The sequence below is a fragment of the Symphodus melops genome (genome assembly GCF_947650265.1).
Source record: "Symphodus melops genome assembly, chromosome: 17".
Lineage (NCBI taxonomy): Eukaryota > Metazoa > Chordata > Actinopteri > Labriformes > Labridae > Symphodus > Symphodus melops.
In genome coordinates, this window is record NC_136707.1 from 9,121,517 (window position 1) to 9,143,429 (window position 21,913).

Sequence of the window (21,913 nt, forward strand, 5' to 3'; positions counted from 1 at the left end):
AAAAAAAAAAAAAATGGTGCCAAAAGAGGAACAGTGAACTTCCTGTACCTCTGTGAAAGTGAAGACAGCGTTCTCAGCAGAGCAGTGGAGCTGTGCTGCTACCTAGTGTCTGTTTGTGGTCAGGCTGTCAGGATTCATCCGCCTCTCAAGAGGAAATGATCTCAATCCAAAAAGAAGAAGAAGAAGAAGAAAGCCAAGCAGCAGATGAACAGTTAAAAGTTGGTTTAATTTTAAAACACAGCATTCAAGCTCAATAGAACCACAGGTTTTACATGGACACGTTTTAGAGACTGCAAAAAGGATGTACAAAAAAAAAAAAGATGGGGGAAAAAACCCCCATTACATCTACAGTGATTTTTTTCCTCCAAAATAAAACTCAATGAGAAATTAAAATCTATTTTTAACCATATTCACATTAATGAAGCCACAAATCATGTGTTCTATACTTCCTAAAATGAAATAAAAGAAACTATTCACAAATCAAAAAGGTGTAAAAAGCATTTATGAAATTAAAAAAAAAAGTCATTGTCAACCACTTTTTTTTCTTTTTTTTCATTTTGAATTATTTGTATACACTGTACAACAGCCTCGCACAACCAACGACAAAGAGAATATGACTACTACTCAAAAAAAGTAAGACTGCATCAGTGTGATCACTTTCATGTCTCACAACCCGGCCCAAATGCAAAACATCGAGAAGAGAAGAAGATTGTAAAAGAGTTGTGCTTAAGGTGTTCACGCGGCCTCGAAAATCAGGTTTCAAGAAGCACTTTTGACAGAAGCAGGCCGAAGATGCAGACGTAAGAACATCTGGCTCCACGTTTAAAATGTGACCTCTGCTTGGGGAATCAGCAGAGCTCTGATGAAAGAGAAGGCAGAGTCTTCACAGTCCCTTCACAGCATCAACTCACTCCCATCTACTTTGTTTGTTAGAAATGCTAAAACACATTTTCAGAGACACTGCATTGCCAATGCACCAATTTTCACTTTTGAATTCTCTCAGAAGCTGCACTAGTTGTTTTTTTTTATACATAAACCTGCATGAAGTTTCTTTTAAGGAATAATCAGTGAGAGTATTTTTTTTGACAATGAACAGCTGCCTTTTAAAGAGATGAGCATCTCTGGCAGGGTCAAGTACGCGCGCGCGCGTGTGTGTGTGTGTGTGTGTGTGTGTGTGTGTGTGAGGACAATTCAAGCTCTGTTTAGAAAGATGAGGCTCTTCAACTTAACAGGGATGTAGATAGAATAACAAGCAGTCTGGTGAATTGGCAAATCGTTGAATATTTGAAGGAATGTAGCACAAAACGTCCTGCACAACCTTCACCGTCGTCTTCAAGAGGGCTGTAAAAAAGTATTTTTTTTTGTTTTTGCTTCCAGTAGTATAAAAACTTCTCGTCAAACTCAAGAAGGTGAAACTTTTCCTCTTCTCCAGGATGAACATCATCATTCAGATGCTTCTCCATCATGCACGTCATCTTTGTCCTTTACAAATCCTCTCCAGAGAATTTGCTAAAAAAATAAAATAAAATAAAAAAAATCCACAGATTCATCAGAAACAGTCACTGCTGTGGAATAGTGGCTCATACATGAGTACAGAGTCCCCTGAGGAGGGGGGGGGGGAGTCATACCTGTTAAGACGGCAGGAAAACTGGTCCCAGACATCATCGCAAAAAAAAAAAAACCCAGCATTTACCAGAGAAGAAATCAATTTGACTGGTTGCAATTCAAGTTTTTACAAAATGTAAAGAAAGAAGGAAGGAAAGAAAGAAAGAAAGAAAAAAAGGGAAAAAAGAAAGAAATGAAGGTAAATGAAAAAAAGAAGAAAGAAAGAAAGAAAGAAAGAAGGAAAGAAAGAAAGAGCGAGCGAGCTATTTTAAGACAGTTTGATGTAAGCTCAGAGAAGAAAGACTCAGTTCAGTGATGTCATGTGTCTGCGTAAGGCGTTCCTGTTTCTCTCTAGAAGCAATGACAGAGTGCAGTACAGTACTTTACAAAATAAAACAACCAGCAGTCATCAGTGTTAGTCCATGGGGTGCTTCCAGAGTCCTGTTTGGACGAGACACTGCTCATCTCGCCGTGCATTCGTGTGAAGGTTGGTGTAAACATCAGTCCAGGCTCCATCGCATCACACGTACAGAGAAACTCCCCAGCACCGAAAAACTTTTTTTTTTTTTTTTTTTAAACATCTATGAACGTCAAGCTGTTGGATTGATGGGGGGGGGAAAAAAACAAAGAAGGAGCATGTTGGATGCTTTTTGGATTTCAATGAGACGTAAGAGCCCGCTGACAGGACGAGGGAGTGCGGACAGACCTCGGAGACGTCAGCGCTGCTCTAGTGCGCAGGAGGGTTGTTGGGGTCTGGTCGGTTGTTGGGGTCTGGTCGGCTGTTGGGGTCTGGTCGGCTGTTGGGGTCTGGTCGGCTGTTGGGGTCTGGTCGGCTGTTGGCCAGGTACTTGGCCCTCATGCTGGAGGTGTACTGCGTCAGGAAACAGAGCACGAAAAGAGTTAAATCATCCACTCACGTGTTAACAAAAACAACGTCAGTATTACTTCAAGATTCAGGTTGTAAAGCCTGTAAAAAGCTCTTTGCTGGATAGATGAACTGATTTAACAAGTCTTTGTTTTGACAAATAGGAGGAGCCCTTCTGCTAAATAGAACAACATAGAGAAGCAGAATGTAGAAAAATCCTACACAGATTACCTTCCAAACTAGGGACTCCAGAGGTGGTGGCATCTAAAGGGATCGTACACGATTCAAATACAGAGAGAGACGAGAAAACAGCCACAGAGGACGGGGGAGATCAAAACAAGGAGTTCACCACCAGCTGGAGTTCTTTTTTTTCTCCTTTCACTTTTTTTTTTGTCCTTTCCGTCTCTTTGGGAGGGGTTTCACACACATACGCTTTCAGGATGCACTCATGCACTTCATCAAACAGGCGGCACAAGCACAAAAAAAAAGAAAAAAAGGCTGCATTTCACACTTCGACAGAAAGCATAAAGCACGTGTCTGTCCGTTATGTTTGGATCTGTGTCTTTAAGAACAGCCCGCTGAAAGGACTCCACTTCCCTTTGGTGTTTCAGCAACAAGCAGACGATCGATGGAACATCAGTTCGAGGAAGGCGAGCCGCGTGGCTCATCCGCGAGGATGCGGTTGTCTTTTATTGTGAAAATCTGATCGCTCATTTGTGAAGACGTTCAACCATAAACTAGCTGAATCCTCTCGTGTGAAACGTTTCCACCCTGACTCCTGAGGGCTCACCCTCTGCATCTGATGTCTATAATATAGATCTTTGACTTAAAGGTCTTTACAGCACAGACTCACATTTTCCACCCGATGTTTCTGCAGTGCAGGGTGGGGGGTGGTGGGTGGTGGGTGGTGGGTGGACATGCAGCCCAGGGCTACAGGAAACAAACATCAGGTAAGACACCAGGTGGGGGACACTTAGCAAGAGTTAAGGACGGGCTGGGAGTGGAGGTAGGGGGGGCGGTGGGGGTCCAGCAGCCCCGGTGGGATCTGTACAGTATGAATACAGGGGTGAGTAGAGCTGGGAGTTTGGGAGGTGGCACAGAGAAGGAAGAGGCCAGCAGGAGGAGGGAGGGAGGGAGGGAGGGAGGGAGGGAGGGAGGAGGCGGGCATGTTTAGTACCTGTTAGCATAGCAGATGAGGTTACCAAAACGATCTTGAACTCCCCGAAGGCTTTAACTGCCAGCTGTGACCGCTGTTACTGTCCGCAGCAGTCAAATACAGCTGGATGGATTCGCAGAACAAAAAAAAAAAAAAGGAAAAAAAAAAAACACAAGAAGAGAGTATAGAGAAGATATACAAAAGCAGCGTCGAGGTCCAGGGAGACACACAAACACTGGAGAGGGGGGGGGGGGGGGGGGGGGTTTGGGGGACGGTCTCTGGAGGTTTAGGCCGGGGAGGGCCGGGGGGGGGGGGGGGGTCAGGTAGGAGTGATGGAAGCTTGGCCCTAACACACAGTATGTCAGCAGTTTGTACCTCAACTTGGTACAAGCTGAAACGTTTAGCGAAGGATCACAAACTTTTAAACCTTTCCGTCCTCAGACTGTCATCAGGAAAAAGTTCAGATTGGGAAAGTGAAACCAGGAGAAGGCATTAAAAGAGAGTCACACTGGGAAAAACCTCTCTGTAGCCTCCAGTAATCATCGACTCCGCACTGTGTGTTCACTCGTGTGCGGATCGTAGAAAGAACTTGATGTGATGAAGGTCTGAGGAGCACATCGTTTCAACACAAGGATAAACAGTTTACAAAGTAGAGAGAACCAGGGAGCTCTAGTAGAAGACGTGCATGTGTGTGTGTGTGTGTGTGTGTGTGTGTGTGTGTGTGTGTGTGTGTGTGTGTCGGGGGGATCATCTCTGACGGCTCTGGGACTGTCGCTACAAGTGTCAACAAGTTAAGACAAGGAGTGGATGTTCTTTAGTTTTTGTTTGACGATGGTCTCGACGTGAAAGTGAAAAAAGAAGTCTTTACAAAGCAGAGTGGGAGAATCAAGAAGAGCGAGTGAGATGGAGGCTGCGGTCGACTGAGCTACAGACCGGGCCATGTGGGAGGCAGCAAAAGTGAGCGGGGAGGACAATCTGAGCAGAACGCTTCTGCTTTAAATTCAGTCGTGACGTCAAAGTCACGAGTCATGATGCTGCTTTAGGAGTTGCTCTCATGAAGCCCTTCTTTAACTTAAAAAAAAAAAAAAAAGTGCTGCTTTACTTCCTCTGGTTCTGTGGTTTATGGTACTTTTGGATTTTAAAGGAGTACACTTAAAAAAAAAAAAAAAAAAAAAAAAAAAAAAAAAGAGTTCCTGCTGTCATAGAAATGCGAAACATACCGAAGGGGGAGGAGACTCTCGTCCTATCAGAGGCGTGTTTTCACAGCGGGAGTTCTGGAAGTTGGCGTTCTGTGCCCTGAAGAATGAAACACAAAGAGAGATCAGTACAACATGACATCAAGTCCACACCGCCTCCACACAGCTTCCAGGATATTTAACCATGTCTCATGATGACGACCCCCCCCCCCGTATAAGTCAGAGAGTTTGGTTTTCATAGATGTCACAGCTGGAGAACAACAGCTGCAGGCGCTGGCCACTTCTCTGGAGTCATAAAAAAAAAGACTCCTGAGAACATGAAGGATCTTATGTCAGCTCGACTGGTTCTGAAAATAATCTGCCTTTCCCTTAGTGTGGCTTTAATCTCCAGGAGTGTGCAGCGGGGATGACGTACATGTACTCGGTGACGGGCGCGTTGCTGACGGTGTGGGCTGCAGCAGGGATGGAGGTCTCGCTGCCGTAGCTGCTGCCACAGCTGTACAGGCTGGGCATGTGGACGCGGTACAGATTGTCGTGGTTTTGCCGCCCGCCGTGGCTCAGAGACTCGTCCTCACTGTCCTCGTCGCTCCTGCAAACATCACACAGCAGCGTGAAAAAAAACAACAACACCACCACCACCAGCAGAGGGAGCCCCTGTCCTGTGTGACTGACGACAAAGGGCGCACAGAGGTGCCACGTGGTTTACCGGTTTTTTTTTTTTATTTGTTGTTCTCATTCTGAGTCACTCTTTGCTGCCTGAGGGAGAAAAGCACGAGAATCCTGGGCTGCAGTTTTCAGCTGACCTGAATCTGATCAAACAAAGCCTGAAGACATTGGTTCAGTTTCCGATTTTTTGTTGTTGTGAAAAGGCTTGATTTTGCATCGGGACGTTCACTTGCATTTGTTCCAGTTGTCAATGATAAACTGCTGCAGACGTTGGTTAAACCTGATTCAGTGAATACAAATGGAGCTCTGTAGAGAATAAAGAGGGGCCATGAATGAGCTGAGAGCCCTTCTGTGAAAAGAGCAACGATGACACGGCCATCATGGAGCCTGTCGCCCTCTAGTGTTCATCTCATGTCATTTCCTGCATATTTTAATCATGACATCATTCCTTTTCATTCAGCATATGCTACAATACATCTATTAGAACAACACAGTATGCATTATCAGACAGAGTGGGACTCACACGTTCATTTAGGATATTGATGATTCTTAGAAACGTTCAGTCAGATGATCCTCGGCAGAAATGATGAGCTGACTTTTTCACAAAAAATAAATCTGAAAGAGCGAGCTTGGCAGGGGTCAGGAAGAAAAAAAAAAAAATCAGGCTGGTAGCATGTCAGTGTGATTTACAACAGGAAGCTCCAGCTGAGATCAAACTGATAATTAAGCGCTGCAGCTGAGCTGAAGGGCTTGAAAACCCCAGTTCCCCGTCGCTATCCGCTATAGACAGGACAAAGACATCAGAACGATTTCAGTTGTAGAAAAAGACACCCGCTCCGGTGGTGGTTATGATGGATTTAGGCCGTCTCTGCACAATTAAGGGGGTGGGGGGAATAACAGGAAGCAATCTATTTGAGGAAGCAGCTGCAGCCTTCTGGATAGAACCCAGGGATAAACACAGCCGCTCTTTGACTAGTAAACAAACAAAAGTCTGGAATCAGGTGTCCATATCTGTGGAGACGTATTTTCATTCCCTTTGTTGTTCTTTGATGTGTTTAAAAAAAAAAGAAAAGAAAAAAAAAAGGAAAGCAGGAGAGGGTTCAAATAAACGCCATAAAAGTGTAATTAATTGATAAGCTTCTCCTCCTGAATTATTTCTCACTGTGTACACAGTCCTCTCACGCAAACTCAGCCTAGAAGCTGCCCGCCGCCGCCGCGGAGTTGGCGGCTGAATGCAGCTGCCGTGTTCCTACCTCTTGCTGTGCCAGGTGTGCGGCACGCTGCAGATGATGGAGCTGAACATGAGAGCGGTGACGAAGGAGAAGAGCACGAGGTAGATGAGGCCCTCCAGTCCGTCGTAGCACAGTCCCGTCATGGCCTGCACGTAGTCCTAAGAAAAGAGGGGACGGCGGAGGTCAGTCAGAGGGAGGTTCGACTTTCATCGAGGATTGATCAGCGATTTGTTTTTACGATGAAGAAAAGTGAACGGTTAAGATTTCAGATAACTGTGAAAATGGCTTATTTTGTCCAACGATCGTTCATGTACCAACTTGTAAAAACCAAACTGGCATGGGAGTGTGCTAATATTCTTCGGCCTCAGTGTTTCACTTCTAGGCACGGACACATCAGAGGCAGCAAAAAAAAAAAAAAAAAAAAAAAAAAACTGCTGAGGCAGGCATAGAAGATGAAGTTGCTGTTTTTAAATGTTGGCGTGTGTGGACTCGGAGGGGTCTTAAAATAATTCATCCTCTGTGATTTCTCTTTGAAACTGGGTCGAACCACTGAAGTCACGGCTGGCATGCTAAAAGGGAAGTCAGCGCGTTAACCTTCACAATATTGTGACCGAGAATATCCGCGCGGCTGAAACGCATTATGTGAGGAGGAGCTATTCCAACTTTCATGACAATTTTTTTTTTAAAAAACAACGTGAGATAGCGGAAAAGAAACTAAAAGGAAAAAAAAAAAAATGTATCTGCACGTGTGCACTTAGCGCTGGAAGCCACTGAGGAAGAATCCTCCAGAGCTTTAAGATAGCCAAGCACCTGTCATCCAGCCAGCTTCATAAAAATGGTACGCAGCCAGCATTAAACGGACAAGAGCGCACATAGAGGACGGAACTATTTTATTCATGGGGACAGGATTACTCGGCTGCACCAGCATAAAAAAAAGAACCGACTGCTTTCTACAGCTAAGCTGCACTACAAGGATGCCACGACCAATCAATCGACGGGTCCCATTCCATCCCGGCGCGGAGAAACCTCGCCGAAACGGAAGAGTGTCTGTGTTTGTGAGTGCTCACCATGTGAAGGCTGCGACAGTCCACCAGGGCTGTGAGCTGATGCAGACTGATCTCTGTGGTGTTCAGGATCCCCTGGATCTCTTCCAAATTCCCCTGCAAATGAATGAAGATGAAAAAAAAAAAAGGGGACATTTTTAAACAGGCCTCACTTGACTTCTTCATTCTTGAGTCTTGCACAATGTCTGCTGTAAAACACACTCCTGTTGATTCTAAATGTGCTGCACAGATAAAAGTCTTGACGTCTTGGATATGCCTGGAATGCCCCAAAACAGCAAAAAGACATCAAAACAGAGCTAATTAATATGATTATTTATGAACTGGATGACTTGGTGGTGCTGTGAAGCCAGTGGGTATAAACAGTGAAAGATAAGAAAACTTCAGGGATGCAGCGATGCATCAGTATACGTAGGCCTCAGAAACTGAGTTACCAGCAGCCAGTAAGAATCTGTTGTGTTGCAATGATTGAATATTTTCAAGCTGGTATACATCTAACTGCTGGTCGAGAGAACTGGGTTTTACTGGGCAGAAAAACACATTTGTTTACATCGCCGAATATCAAAGAAAAAGTGTGCAGTGTGGGAAAGTTCTAGCTCTATTAAAAAAAAACAAAAAACAGTTTTTAAGACATCAAACCCTCTTTGGCATCTGAAAAACAGACAGGAAGAATTATAAAAAAAAAGTATTGAAAATAAAAACACTCTTTGGAATAGTCTTCATTGTTACTGGCCTGATTTTCACAATCTCTTTAGATAACAGCAACATTTGTTTTCTCACACTGATTTTCCATCCGCGCGTCTCTCATCCATACTCGACAGCTGAACTGAAAAAGCAGATTTTTTTTTTTTGTTTCTTTTCTGAATGATACATTGAAATGTAGTAATTCTCTTCTCCCTCGCCTTCTCAATGCAGCTCCGACGCCAAAAGATGTCTGATTGGCCGGTATAAACATTTCCACGAGCTCAGCACATTTGTCTGTATGGGTATGTGGAGTGAAATATGCCTCTCTCTCTATTCCCGATGTCAGCTCTCATTTGTGCCTCTGTCAACACAGTGTAAGGACCAGCGCTGGACAATGGCCCAGTGTTGTATTGACAAGGGCCAGTGAAAGCCTAAATGGACATAATGCAGGTCCAAGGTGGGCCGTCAGCAGCTCTGTATGTGGACAGGTGCTCTTCCCTGCTCTGCAGCTCATCTGTTTGCTCCCTTTGAACGGGATATTCTGTCATCACAAACGGTACAATAGAGCAGGACAGCTTGTTGGGGGGGGAGGAGGCTTGTGTGGCTGCAGCTCGTCTGTGGTGCGGTGGGGGGGGGAGGGAATCGATGGGGCGGCTGGAAACGTACCTTAGTTTGCTCGTACTCTCTGGTGGCAGAGCGCAGCAGCTCAGATACGTCATCCTGCATCTCCACTAAAGCCTTGTGGCTCCCGGAAAGCTTCTGGAAGAAGAAGAGAAAAAAGGCATCTAAGAGCATTTCCAATTCTTTAATCTTGAACGTTTCCTTCAGCTGCAGTCAAAGTGAAGTGTGCTGACATCATATAGCTTCTACTTTATATATCTCTTCACTTTCTGTACAGTCAAACTAATAATAGACGCCTGGACTTCAATAGCACTCAAAGACTTGATTTATTTATGCTGTTTGCAACATAGAGTGGAGGCAGTGCATATATATATATATATATATATATATATATATATATATATATATATATATATATATATATGTTCACTGTGAAGTGGCTTTCACTTCTCCAGATGCTAACGCACATTTCCTCATGCACTCTGTTTGCTATCAGTGTGGACACACAGGAAAGGCTGCGCTGCTGAAGAATGGAAAGTATTGTGCTCACGCGCGGAGAGATAAAAGTCCAGCTCTGTAGCAAAAGAGAGCGATTCACTGTGCCCACATACATTCTCACCAGATACAAGATCATACATCACACGCATGCAGAGACGACTTCTCATACTGTGAAGCCAGCCAGTGTGATTTTGTTTTTCTTTTTTTGGTGCAAGATATTTTTGGGCCAGCTTTTTTCCTTTAATGGAGAGGAGAGACAGGAAATGTTGGGAGGAGATAGTGGGGGATGACATGCAGCAGACCGCCGCTGCAATGTGGACTTTAGCCTTTATAAAAGGGGCGAGTGACATAAGCGCTAGGCTACCTGCGACCCTCAATTAGACTGATTTTAAAATGACAATAATGTTGCGTTATGAAGTTGGACATAGGTTTTATACAACACATTCAGAAAGATTTGTAACAAACCTGCTGGAAGGGATTGGTTAGTTCCAGACTGCAACTTAGGTAGTACTTGAGGATATCTGAAAATAAGAGGACAGTGGGAGGTCAGAGGTCACAGGAGGCTTCGAGTGGAGCGGAAATTTGGGCTGAATTTCCTACGAACAGTTACAGTTTGTTAAAGTTATTAACATGAGTGAAAGACAAGCACGCAAGGACTTTTTTTCCAAGCAGGAAGTCCGGAGACTTTAAAATTTGAAAAGGGAATTTCAGAGCGGAGGTAAAACACTTTGATTCGGAGTCATCGGGAAGAAGAGAAAAGAAAAGAGTTGTTCCAAAAGTCAGATAATAAATCCAAACTGTTTTCACTTTAAAGAAATGAAACTGGCCTGCTCGTGAAGTGAACATGCTGTAATAACATTCAAAACAAAGAAGAACAAACTCTGAGGAAGAGAAGAACACACAGCCAATCAGAGTGAAGGTATGACCCGTTCTTTGAAAACAGAGTCTCCTGTAAAACAGCACAAACAGGACGTTTTGGTAACTCTGAACACGACTCTCAAGTGTTCCATTCTCAGTAAAACATGAAACGGTGCTGACTGCGATCAGCGCATTTCACTTTCACACGCTGCTACCGCCCACTCCAGCTACTTCTTCTGGCTCGCATCAGCGAGTAGGAGTCGATGACAAATCCTGAGAGATTTAAAAAAAAAAAAAAAAAAAAGCTGTGAGGACTCCACTGCCGACAGAACACATGGTGTAAAAGCCAGGTGACTCACTGGACTCCTCCTTTCCCAAACTCAGCGAGGGAGACTTCGGGTCTGGAGAGGTCCGCTTTAAGGAAGTCTGATTGTTAAGACTCCCAATAAACCTGCCTCCTACACAAGAGCCAAACACGTTTAAAACACACACACACACACACACACACACACACACACACAATGTGATGGTTAAGAACCGGTCAGCAGATACATCCTTGTTCACAGAAGGGATTTCAAAGCTGACTCGTTTGTCACATGGTGTCAACTGTGCTGACACATGAAATCAAAAACGATGACATGACTCTTTCGTGGCTTCAGCTGCCAAAGAAGGAGGAAGAAAAAAAAAAACAAGAAGTGAAGAATTTGTTTTGGGTGTTTCTATCTCAGGATGAGACTGAAGTAACGATGACATGAACAAGACGAGGGAATCGTTTTTTTTTTTTTTACAATCTGAACCGAGCTTCAGTAACCTGGATCTTCTGGAATCACTGAGTCAAAACAAACCTGCTCCGTATTATAATCATCACGCGGGAGAACCGGATTGATGAGGGCGATGTTTTTAAGAGAGAGAGAGATACTGAAAACAATCATTGGAAACAGGAAGCCGCGTGAAGAACGGAAAAAAGAAGACGGGGATTATGGTGCAGTGGAGAGAAAGCAGAGACGTGAAAGAATAACAATGGTGGGTTGTTGAATTGATGCAGGATCGGGACGACGGAGCAGCAGAGGAAGAGCAATAAATCCACAACAGTCATAACACACTTTCTGCTCGCCTGGGCGCAACATTCAGAAAGTCACAGAGAGAGATATGTTCTTTTTAAAGGCAGATAAGTGTTGGTACATGTGCACGCACAATGCTTTTCCCCCCCTATGTTTACATATGAGCAATATAACCAGAGAAGTTCAGTCTGGTAAGGGGGGCCCCTTTTTCAAACAGCTGATCGTGAACATGAGTTACTCCCCCCCCCCCCCTTCCTGCCTGCCTGCGTGAGTCAGCTTCATAGCTGCGGCATTTAACAGTGAAGTGTGCACAGAGTGGGTGAGCGTGCTTCAGAGGAGAATAAAACGTTCACAGCTCATGTTCAGCCATGAGCAAACACGAGCTGGAGGATGCGCGTGTTCGGCTATCAACCAAACTAAAGAAGAGGAGGAGGAGGAAGAAGAAAGGGGGAGGCGGAGGAACACGGTTCATGAAGCTGATATTTAAAAAAAAAACAAAAAAAAACAAAAAACAAAAAACACATTAAGTGAGCCGTGCTTTTATTTCTGAGCACCATTTTCTTCCTTTTTTTTTTAACTGGAGAGGGATGTAGGAAATACACCGAGTCTCTGATCCTCCTCTCCTTTGCTCAGATCTCCATCACTCACACACACACACATAAAAAGGAGGCGCACACACACTGCCTCTCCTGGAGACACTGTAACTGTTTGTAGGAAAGTCCGAACACGTCTACTGTCATGTGAGATGATTAATAGGGAACATTTTCGAGAGCTGAAGAGTGAATACAAAGAAGGTCATGACTCTGTCGTCTCTCTGTAGCATCAGGAATGAGACCGAGCTCACGTTAGACTCGTACCTTGATCGATGGCTGCATACTGGTTTACCACTTTGGTCACATACATATCAGGGGCAACGCAGAAGTCACTGGATGTCTAGAAAAAAAAAAAAAAAACAAGAAAGAGAGAGAATGAGGAAGAAACTCAACTCATGAACTTTACCCAGCATGCAACAGAGTGAGACGAATGCACACACACGACAGGTGCACAGAGAGCATTCATGTGACAAAACCAATCAATGAGGATGTTTTCATCCTCCTTAAAGCAGCTACATTTAATCGTTCCCACTTTAACATCATGACTTATTCTTACTTTTTAACGGAAACTAATTAGGAGAAATTCTGCAGCCACATTTTGCACTCTTGGCCGTGCAAACTTAAAAAAAAGAAAAAAAAGAAAACGTGTAATCCAATTACACGTAATGAACTGGGGCCGCTTCACCTGGAAAACAGGATCGTGCTCCGACAGAGACGCTTACCGCAGAGACGGCCAACTCCAGCCCCAGGGAGAGCCAGCTGATTACCAGAGCGACCACGCCGAACAAGCACACACTGAGGAGAGAGAGAGAGAGAGAGAGAGAGGAGGGAGAAGGGGTGAGGCGCTGAGGAACCTTCAGTCTGCAGAGAGACACACCGCTCATGTCTGCAGGTTAATCCTCACACTGTGCCAGGAAAGCTTTCATAAAAACAGTTTTCTGCAGTAAATAAGAAAACTACCGTAATCTCATTTCCAAACGCTGATTAAAAAAAAGTGCATGTTGAGGCTTAACTACAGAAAGGACAATTAACAGCTGGCATTTTTTATTTATTATCTGCTCTTAAAGTAAAAACTAACTGGTCCAAGGGAAGGCTTTATAGCATTTACTTCATTCTGTTTTAGTGCCTATAAAATGCAAGTAGTGTTTTTTATAGCTTCTCTATTTAATGTTGGACTTAACGGCTAAAAGAAAAAGCCAACCTGTGGATTTCATTGTGTGCCATGAAGTATCTTCAGTTATCTCTAAAACGCTGTTGGACTGATGCTTTGTGACCGCCATGATATGTCACAGCGCTTTCATTCCTCCTGACTAAATACCAACAGCGGGAACGCTTCTTCACTGTCTTCACGCGCTGCTATTGACGTGTTACGACGGTTAAAGCACAAAGCGTGTTCTCTTGGCGGCCGTGCTGCTTGGGACGAGAGACTCACCCGATGAGCGTTCCCTTGGAGTTGCGAATGAGGCCGAACAGCACCAGGAGGCAGATGAGGACGTCGAACAGAAGCAGGCCTATGTAGCCGAGCCACCTGTGAAGACAAATGACAAAAAGACTTTCTCTCAAGAAATGTAGCTAAATCAAAGTAAGAACTTTTTTTTTTTTTTCATGTTTAAAAAAAATAACGTTGGCCTTTTGGGGGCAGCAAAAACAAGATTGAACACAACATCGACTTGTCATTGTTTTTTTGCCTTCATTTAGCATCATGTTCCTTTCCATCTCATCACTTCCGATATGAAGCCTCTGCCATCTCTGTGTGAACTGTGAATGTGTCGTGTTCTCTAAAAGCTTCTGTCCATTTATCTTTGTTTGTATAACCCCATTGAAATGAACAGGTAGCCACACTGGTGACTTTGTGAAGGTTTCATTTGTGTTATGTTGCTCGATTGTACGCTTAGAATCCACAACACTTGAGCAGATTCAGGGGAATACCTTTTATTCTCCGGTCTATCACAAAAAAGACTACTTCACAACGTTTGACTTCAGTGTCTCTGAACTCTCGTTGGATAAAAAAAAAAAATTAACCCACGCAAACCTCCATCCATGTTTGATTTCACAATATGTACCTGGACAAAAAAAAAAAAAAAAATCGGTGGCCCTTCGAGGATAAAAATGTTTTTCATGCAGAGGTATGCTGGTAACATAAGTCACCAAACGGCGGCATGAACCGGGACAGAGCGGACCGGGTAACGTTAAACTTGAGACAATATATAAAGCGAGGGAAACGACAGAAGGCAGTGAATAAGGGAAGGAATATGAATTGGCGTTAAAGTTTAATGAAGAGATGCTCCATTGTTAGTGGTGCCCATATGCTACTGCTCACTACGCCACCGTTTATATTTGAGCCTTTGAGCTGAGTGCAGGTTGCTCATTATAAACAACAACGTTGACCAAATGTAGCGGTCCTGCGCTTCTTTTTAGCTCACTGCGTTGGTATTTATTTCACCAATGTCGTATTAAGGTTTGACGATCTCGGAGCGTGGATGACACTGATTGCTGCTGCAGTCGTACCTGTACCAGTCGAACAGCTCGATCTGGACCGCGAGCTCCTCCAGGGAGATGTTGCCGTTGTCCCAGAAGGGAATCTCCACCATCTGCCGGACCAGCTCATCCAGCTGGCCCTGCAGCTTTTGGATGATGGACAGGTAGTCTGCGTGCTGTGCGTACTGGCCCTCAAGCTGTTGCAGATTGTCATCCACAGTCTGGTTCAGTGAGGATGTACTGTCATATACCTGGACCCAGAGCAGGGATTAAAACAAACAAGGGGGAAAAAGGAGAAGAATTACATTTTTTTTGGGGGGGGGGGGAACCAGGGAAGCTTGTGGCAGAAGAGAGATGAATTGTTAAAAACATGCTGGCATCATTTGTGCTCCGAGTCTTACCAGCTTCTGCACCCCAGTGATTGTGCGGTTAGCATGGCGCAGGGAATACGTCAGCCGATTCACTCCATCGCAAGTCTCGCCGTTCCCATAGAAACCGACAGCAATGCCAGCGCTGAGAGGGAGACAAAAGGAAGGGAGGGGGGGGAGAGAGAGAGAGACAAGGGTGGTGAGGAGGAGGGATTAGCCCAAAAGAGACACAGAGAGGAGACAGAGGAGGGAGAGAGAGGCGTGTGAACTCGACATTAACCCTCTCGCTTCCGAGTCCCAGTCAACGGGCTCCTTTCAGCTGAAGCAGAAAGACTCCATACAGAGCCATGGAAACACAGAGGAATGGACCAGCTATGCCCCAAAACCTCACAGCACTGCTCACAAAGGCTGGACAGTGGCAGGAGATGGGCTCTCACTCCAACAGACAAGCCTCAGGCTGCAGAAAAACACTTCTGGAAACTGCACAGGAAACAGTTTAAAGTCAGAAAAAATTATTTTGAAAATCCTGTTTTTCAGCAGATAGAAGCTGTCACTGCTTTGTATGTTCTCATTGTTAATTAACTTCCTCGCAGTGCTCCGAGGAGCTATTTGAAACAAGAACGTTATCTCCTCCTGGGCTGCAGCTGTTGGCCTTTTCGATAACCCCGATCCTATGCCAGAGCGGATTTCATTAAATGGGATCATGAGAAGTGAATCGCTCCAAGCTAAGTCAGACCAAGTCGGACCGCGTTCAGCCAGCAGCTCTCAGTGCATAAATGGGCTTTCCGTCTACCGAGAGGGCCGCTAATCTCTTCCGCTCAAACTCTCCAATGTGAAAAAAAAGAAGGTGAAAATGGGGGGGGGGGGGGGGGGGGGGGGGGGGGGGGGGGAGAGCAGAGTCACAGCTTTAACAAAACCCAGCCTCCCTGCTGTGATGTGAACCTGCGGAAGCCGTGGACTGTTTTGTAACATTAAAAAAAAAAAAAAAAAGCAACTACGGAAATGCTGGAAGAAATTCGGATGCTTTGATAGAAGAGAACGCCTGGCGCAGAGATGTTTGATCCCTTCCTGCGTGAACTGAAACACACTCGTGCATAGGTACGGATGCAGTGAGTGATTGTAATGCCGTTCTTGTACTCATCGGCTCTCCCAGCTCTTTGTGCTGCTCCGAATCCGCCGTGATGGCTCTCTGGCGGCTCATCGACAGACGGAAGAAAACAGGAAACTGCTTCAGCTTGTTGAGGACACAAAGCAGCTCCAGATGGTTTAGTTGTCACTGTCTACGTCAAAACACAGAAATAAAACCGCATGGCACTTCAATGGTGTGTGTTTTGTGCTTCCAGTGTGCACAATTACAAATATTACCTTCACCACGATTGTTTAAGGGCTGTTCCATTTTGTTTCTTTTTTTCCCACTCCTGCTATGAGTCATTCGGCTGACATAAAACAAAAAGGATTGCTTCACAGGCAACACAGCGGAAACTTATCAGTTGATTCTGTGGCAGTCAGTTTGGTGTAAAGGTCTCTTCCGGTGTCTCACGATTCGATTCAGAATCTGTTTTCAACTCCGTGATTGCAGATCCATTGACTCTAACTGTATTTTTGAATAAGCACACTTCAGGATCGGTGAGACGGGCTGAATTTCTTTAAAAGCTAAAGAGCTAGCCTGAGCACTTAGCGGGGAGTGACAAATTAGCCCAAAAGAAAGAAAAAAAGAAGTTATGAATCCATTTTAAATCCTGTTAAGAATCTTTTTTTGAATTTTTTTGATCCAATCATCTTGATTTTTTACCTGTTTTTTTTCTCCCTTGTAATTTGCTGTAGCTATGTTGGTATATCTGCAACCCTTGTATACCCTTGTATCTGTATACTGCTACTGGATGCCTTGAATTTCCCTCGGGATCAATAAAGTATCTATCTATCTATCTTAGCAACAAATTCAAGCATTTGTCATTTTAACCTGCAAATTTAGCCAAATTTAGGGCAATTTAGAGGATTGAAGAAAAGTTCTTTTTGAAGGTGTGAAGTTGTTCTAAAAGAAGATTGAGGCTTGTGTGACTGAACGGGAAAGGTGACTTGCTCGCGTGCTCGTACTCACCTGCACACAAGCGTTGCGATGATCACGCACCAGGCCGTGCAGCAGCAGTCGGCGTTGGGCTGCTCTTCGGTTTTTTTCCGCCGGCAGCACAGACAGATGGAATAGAAGAGGAGGAACAATAGGTCCAGAGCCAGACAGGCCAGAGCCAACCCTCCCAGTAACAGGATGGACTGATGGACAGGAGGACAGAGTTATGGAAACGTCATGGCTGATCACTGCTCGCGCATCGATAACAGAGGAGATAATGGGCCTGTAAAGAGCTCATCACACAGCGCTCCTCAAACACGCCACTGAGCTTTAAAATTGATTGGTTTGGCTGCTAAAAGTTTGAACTCTTTGAAACACAGCTTCCATCTACCTCCTTCATGAAAAATAAATAAATAAAATAATAAAAAAAAAACATTCACAATGCTGTGACTTTAAAAAAAGGAACAGACTTGCAGTAAAGCAGCGTACGATGATCACAGAGAAACCTCTCAGCCGACAGCAGCACTTCCTATGTAGGTCAGTCTGTGTTCACTGTTCACTCCTGAGGATTCAGGGCTGGGGCAAATCTCCATCCTGACACTTTTGTTTAGTTAAAAAAAAAAAAAAAAACTCATGCAGGGGCTGCGTCCCAGCGGCAGACACGCCCTTATGTCAACCATCATGTGTTGTTGATTTTTCTGTTGGTAATTAAATCTCTCTCTCTCTCTCTCACATTTAGACATGTGGATATCAATATATTACGTATATATGAGTATGTATACAGTTTGTCACAAGGTCAGTTTGTTAAAGGGGAAATATTAAACCTTTTCAAACAGTCCCCTGTGCTCTACATGAAACATCTGGGCTGTGCTTTGGTCCAAATATAACAATCAAGCAGCAGAGGAGGTTCGTGACCCTGTAGAAACCAGCTCTCTCTGAATGCTCCGTTTCGGTGTGTGTGTCTCTTTAAATGCAGTGACCTCCCCCTGAGTTTTCCCGTAAGACGTCACTCCTCTGTAGCGAGAAAATAAAATGGCGGACCGGCACGAAAGTTAAGCTCTCGGCTGGAGGTGGAGTCCATGGGTGGAGACACCAGGGGAGGGGAGAGGATTTCATTTTGTTCAACCAGAATCCAACTTGTGATGTCACAAAGTGAGAAAACGTAAAACGGAGCATTTTTCCCTGTGTGGTCCGACTTCTGCAGGCCACAAACAAAAGGACTGGATGGATTTATTTCAAATGTTGTGGGTGAACAGACACTCAAATAAATGTTCAAAAACGCTGTGAACGTAGTTTTTTTCATATTATGTCCCCTTTAATAATGCAAGCGTTCATAAAACACCTGGCACAGCAGAATAACAGTGACTCCTTTTTTAAGGATGTGCACACAGTCGGCTGTGAGAACCTTCTATGCTCAGATAACAAGAAGTAGAAGTGTTTATGTGTGAGATGCAGGCAAGGCCATACAGAGAAACTGCTGCCAAATGACACACAAACGTCTGAGTTGACTAAGTTCAAATGAGAACTATAGACAGAAAGTATTATTCCACGACACATGGCACTTCCTCTCTCGATCGATTCTGACTATCTGTGTCAGAATCAAGCGTCTACTGTTAGACCGACGAAGGACAGGATGGATAATCAGACACTGCGGTTACTCCGCTGAATGACACGCAGCTCCTGAACGTTTGGGTCAGGTCAACGGTTCAAAGGAGTCCAAAGATGACAGAGTCCTACAGTGAGCAGCGCTCAAGAGAGCTCAGCCATCTGGACAAGTAGAGACTTCCCCCTGAAGGCAGTGAGAGCATTGGAAATAAGCAGTCTGTCATCACAGTGAGCCAGTGATGATGCTTCAGTAAGCTAGCCCAATGACCTCTTTAGTGTTTCACTTGAGTGCATAACAACTGCATCACTTCCTGTCTGTTCTTATCAACTCTGCATTCAAACATTCTGCTGAATGTCTTCTTCCTCTACGCAGGGATGTTGTTGAGAACTCTGGACACATTACTGAAGTTTAAAAAAAAAACTTCCTGCATCATAACGGGAACCTACATTCTCACTCATACAGACAGCTTAACAGTAGCAACTATGAGGCGTGGGGTGGGGGTGGGGATTTGTCAGAAGGGAATCTAGTGGCACCTCAGACGAGCTAATTCTTAGACTAATCCTTCAGTCGGAACTAGAACTCCTTCTTCTCCGTTATATTATTCAGCACCACGATCTCAAAGTCGGCAAATACCTCACAGAGCGTTTGAAGAGGCTCTCTTGGTTTCTTATCATGTCTATAAATAAATGGTTTAATTCAGCTTCATAAACAACGGCTACCTAAGAGGATCATGTCTGGGACGTGTCTTCCTTCTTCAGAGGAGGATTCACTTCTGGGTTCTGTGAATCACACTTCCACATTAAAGACAAAGCACTGTTGTCTTTTGACTTTTTTTTTTTTTTTACACTTATATTAAAAGTTAACCTACTATCTCTTTAGTGCGTCTTTTACCCTCAGTTGCCTCTGGAAAGCCTCTTCATCGACAACAGAAGATTTAAAAAAGAGCTTTAACAATTAAAAACTATGTTGAACGGTCAAATGATGATCCATTTCATTCTTCCGCATTCCTGTGAGCAAAGATGCCCCCCCCCCCCAAGTTGACTCAGCTGTCTCTGAAGGATTTTAGACTACCAAGCTATTTTGAAGTGCCAACATTGCATGTTGAGACATTTAAGGATGCGTATCTTAAAAGTACAACTGGAAGGAAAGTTTTGTATTAACACGTGGCCATCTGGCACAATCAGTGGTACAAGTTATCTCATTTTCAATCAGGACATTTCCCTTGATCATGTGCATAAAAAAAAGAGAGAGAGGAAAAAAAGATTCTATTAGGTGGAGCCTGAATCAGTAAATGCATTACAAGATAAATCAATGACATGAGTGAGTAGTATTAAGTGCACTGAAAGAACCACACCTGCCACAACTACCACAACAACAGGAGAGTATCACTTGGTCGGTTTTAAGAGATTCTTTGTTGACAATAAGCGAGTGGAAAAACCTTCTAAGGTCACTTTAGGTGGTTTGGACCACACTACTCAATGCCAGCTGTCTGGAAAAGGTCAAGACGTGGATATAATTGTTGCACACAGATGGTAAAATGGATCGAAAGGTGAAGAGAGAGAGAGAGAGAGAAAGACAGGTGCAAGCAAGTCATCTGTCAGTGAGAAAATCTGATCATTTTTTGACTCATACTTGTAGAAAACAAGTTACAACTCCTTACTGATCTTCAACTGAAAGACACTTTGATTTTACACTAACATCAAAACATTCCTGTAAACTCAAAGGCTCATTTTAGTGGAGGAGGGGAAAAAAGGTATATTTATTACCTGTTGATATGTCCAGTCCTCTGGTTGGAAATCACTGCTCGTTTGCTCGAACTTCAAGTTGAAATGGGGAAGTCTGTGCAGGAGATTCACCCACCAAGGTGGAGAGTAGCTCACCACCGCTGCCATGGCTGGTGAATGCCAGTGAGATAGTGAGATGCTGTAAACACAGAGGAGAATCCACTTCACAAATAGTCTCTGGGATGAGAGACACAAACAAAAGCAAGCTCTTAAAGCGTGTGCAGTAAAGTTAGCAGGGGTTAGAGATACTTCAGTATTATTTAGACAGTGCCAATCGTGGTTTACTACTCACTTTATTACAAGGGCAACCTTACAACATTTTAAATATGTTCACAAAGTTCTGCAGTTTTTAGGACACACGATCAGAACCTCGATAAACCGGATAAACACTGGTGAAGCTGCTACTAGCTTGCTAACATAAACTAGTTGCTATGACCCCGGAAACAAGCTCGTTAGCTTGTTAACCTGTCACATCAAGTCAATAATGTTTTGTCGCAGTCAGCTATAAAGTGTATATACACAAAAGTGCCGGGGTACATTGACGTTTCGGTTAAAAACATAAAGAGGTGGGACATACCCGCAATGAAAGCTCAAGTGAACTCGGCTAGCGTTAGCCGGGTTAGCTGCTGGTTAGTTCAGCAGAGTCGGTCCTGAAGGCGAACAACAACAATAAGTCTCTTTTGTTCCACTTGTCATTCTGCTCTGCGGTTCCTTACATCCTGTTTTTCTCTGTCGTTAGAAATCCCTCGGTTTGTCTTTTGCAGTCCTATTTCAGCACAGAGGCTCAAACAAGCACATCCGAGTACAACCTCCATCCAGTCATGATCAGAGAGCTGCTGGGAAACCCGGAGCCAACACACGGACACTGTTCACGACACTCACCGAGCTCACCCTGCGCGGTCTCGCGCAGCAGCTCACCGTGCGCGGCCCCGCACACGAACACAACTCAGAGGCACAAAAGTTACCCGCGTGCGCCCCCCAGAGGAGCAACAGTGTAAATACATTGAGAGGTTCAAGTCATATCGGGATAAATGACGACTGGATTCAATTTAACTGGACTAAACTAAACCAAACATATTGCATTGACTAAAGACCCGGAAGCAAACAGTAACAATAAAATTAAACAGTGCATTTCTATCCATGCTGTTCTAATTGGTTTTAAAATCTGGACTTTTATAGCGTTGAGCTAAAAATCGTCCGGATTGGATTTTTTCTTCGGAAAAATTACGAGTAGAAGAAGGAGATAATAATAAACCGATAAACTTGTCGCAGCTTGTTAAGTTATTGTTATAACATCCCGATTTTTATCTATCCATTCACTTTACTTATTTATTCATGTTTTGTCTGTTGTACATTGTACACTGTATACACACACACACACACACACACACACACACACACACACACAGACTCAAACAAACAAACTCATAAATACCTACACACACTTTTTTTCTGGCTTGTCCTATAATTGTCTCTCGTCTTGTTTTGTGAGTGTATTGTGTCTTGTCTTGCAATA

At 44.1% G+C, this 21,913-nt stretch overlaps 1 protein-coding gene across 2 annotated transcripts; it reads right to left on the minus strand.

The window, feature by feature from the left end:
- Window positions 1-207: 207 nt before the first annotated feature.
- ttyh3a (tweety family member 3a) lies at window positions 208-21,336 on the minus strand. Of its 2 annotated transcripts, XM_079365499.1 has the most exons (16): window positions 20,975-21,336; window positions 20,380-20,536; window positions 17,041-17,210; window positions 14,976-15,087; window positions 14,605-14,825; window positions 13,529-13,624; window positions 12,819-12,891; window positions 12,361-12,436; window positions 10,050-10,105; window positions 9,132-9,224; window positions 7,788-7,880; window positions 6,742-6,878; window positions 5,238-5,411; window positions 4,847-4,922; window positions 3,648-3,749; window positions 2,388-2,476 (listed from the first exon to the last, which is right to left on the minus strand). In XM_079365499.1, the coding sequence occupies exons 2-15, from the start codon at window positions 20,503-20,505 to the stop codon at window positions 3,669-3,671; spliced, it is 1,584 nt and encodes a 527-aa protein (XP_079221625.1). In that variant the 5' UTR covers window positions 20,506-20,536; window positions 20,975-21,336; the 3' UTR covers window positions 2,388-2,476; window positions 3,648-3,668. The 2 variants fall into 2 exon arrangements, with proteins under 2 accessions (XP_079221624.1, XP_079221625.1); XM_079365498.1 differs by lacking the exon at window positions 3,648-3,749 and having other exon boundaries at window positions 208-2,476.
- Window positions 21,337-21,913: the final 577 nt, after the last annotated feature.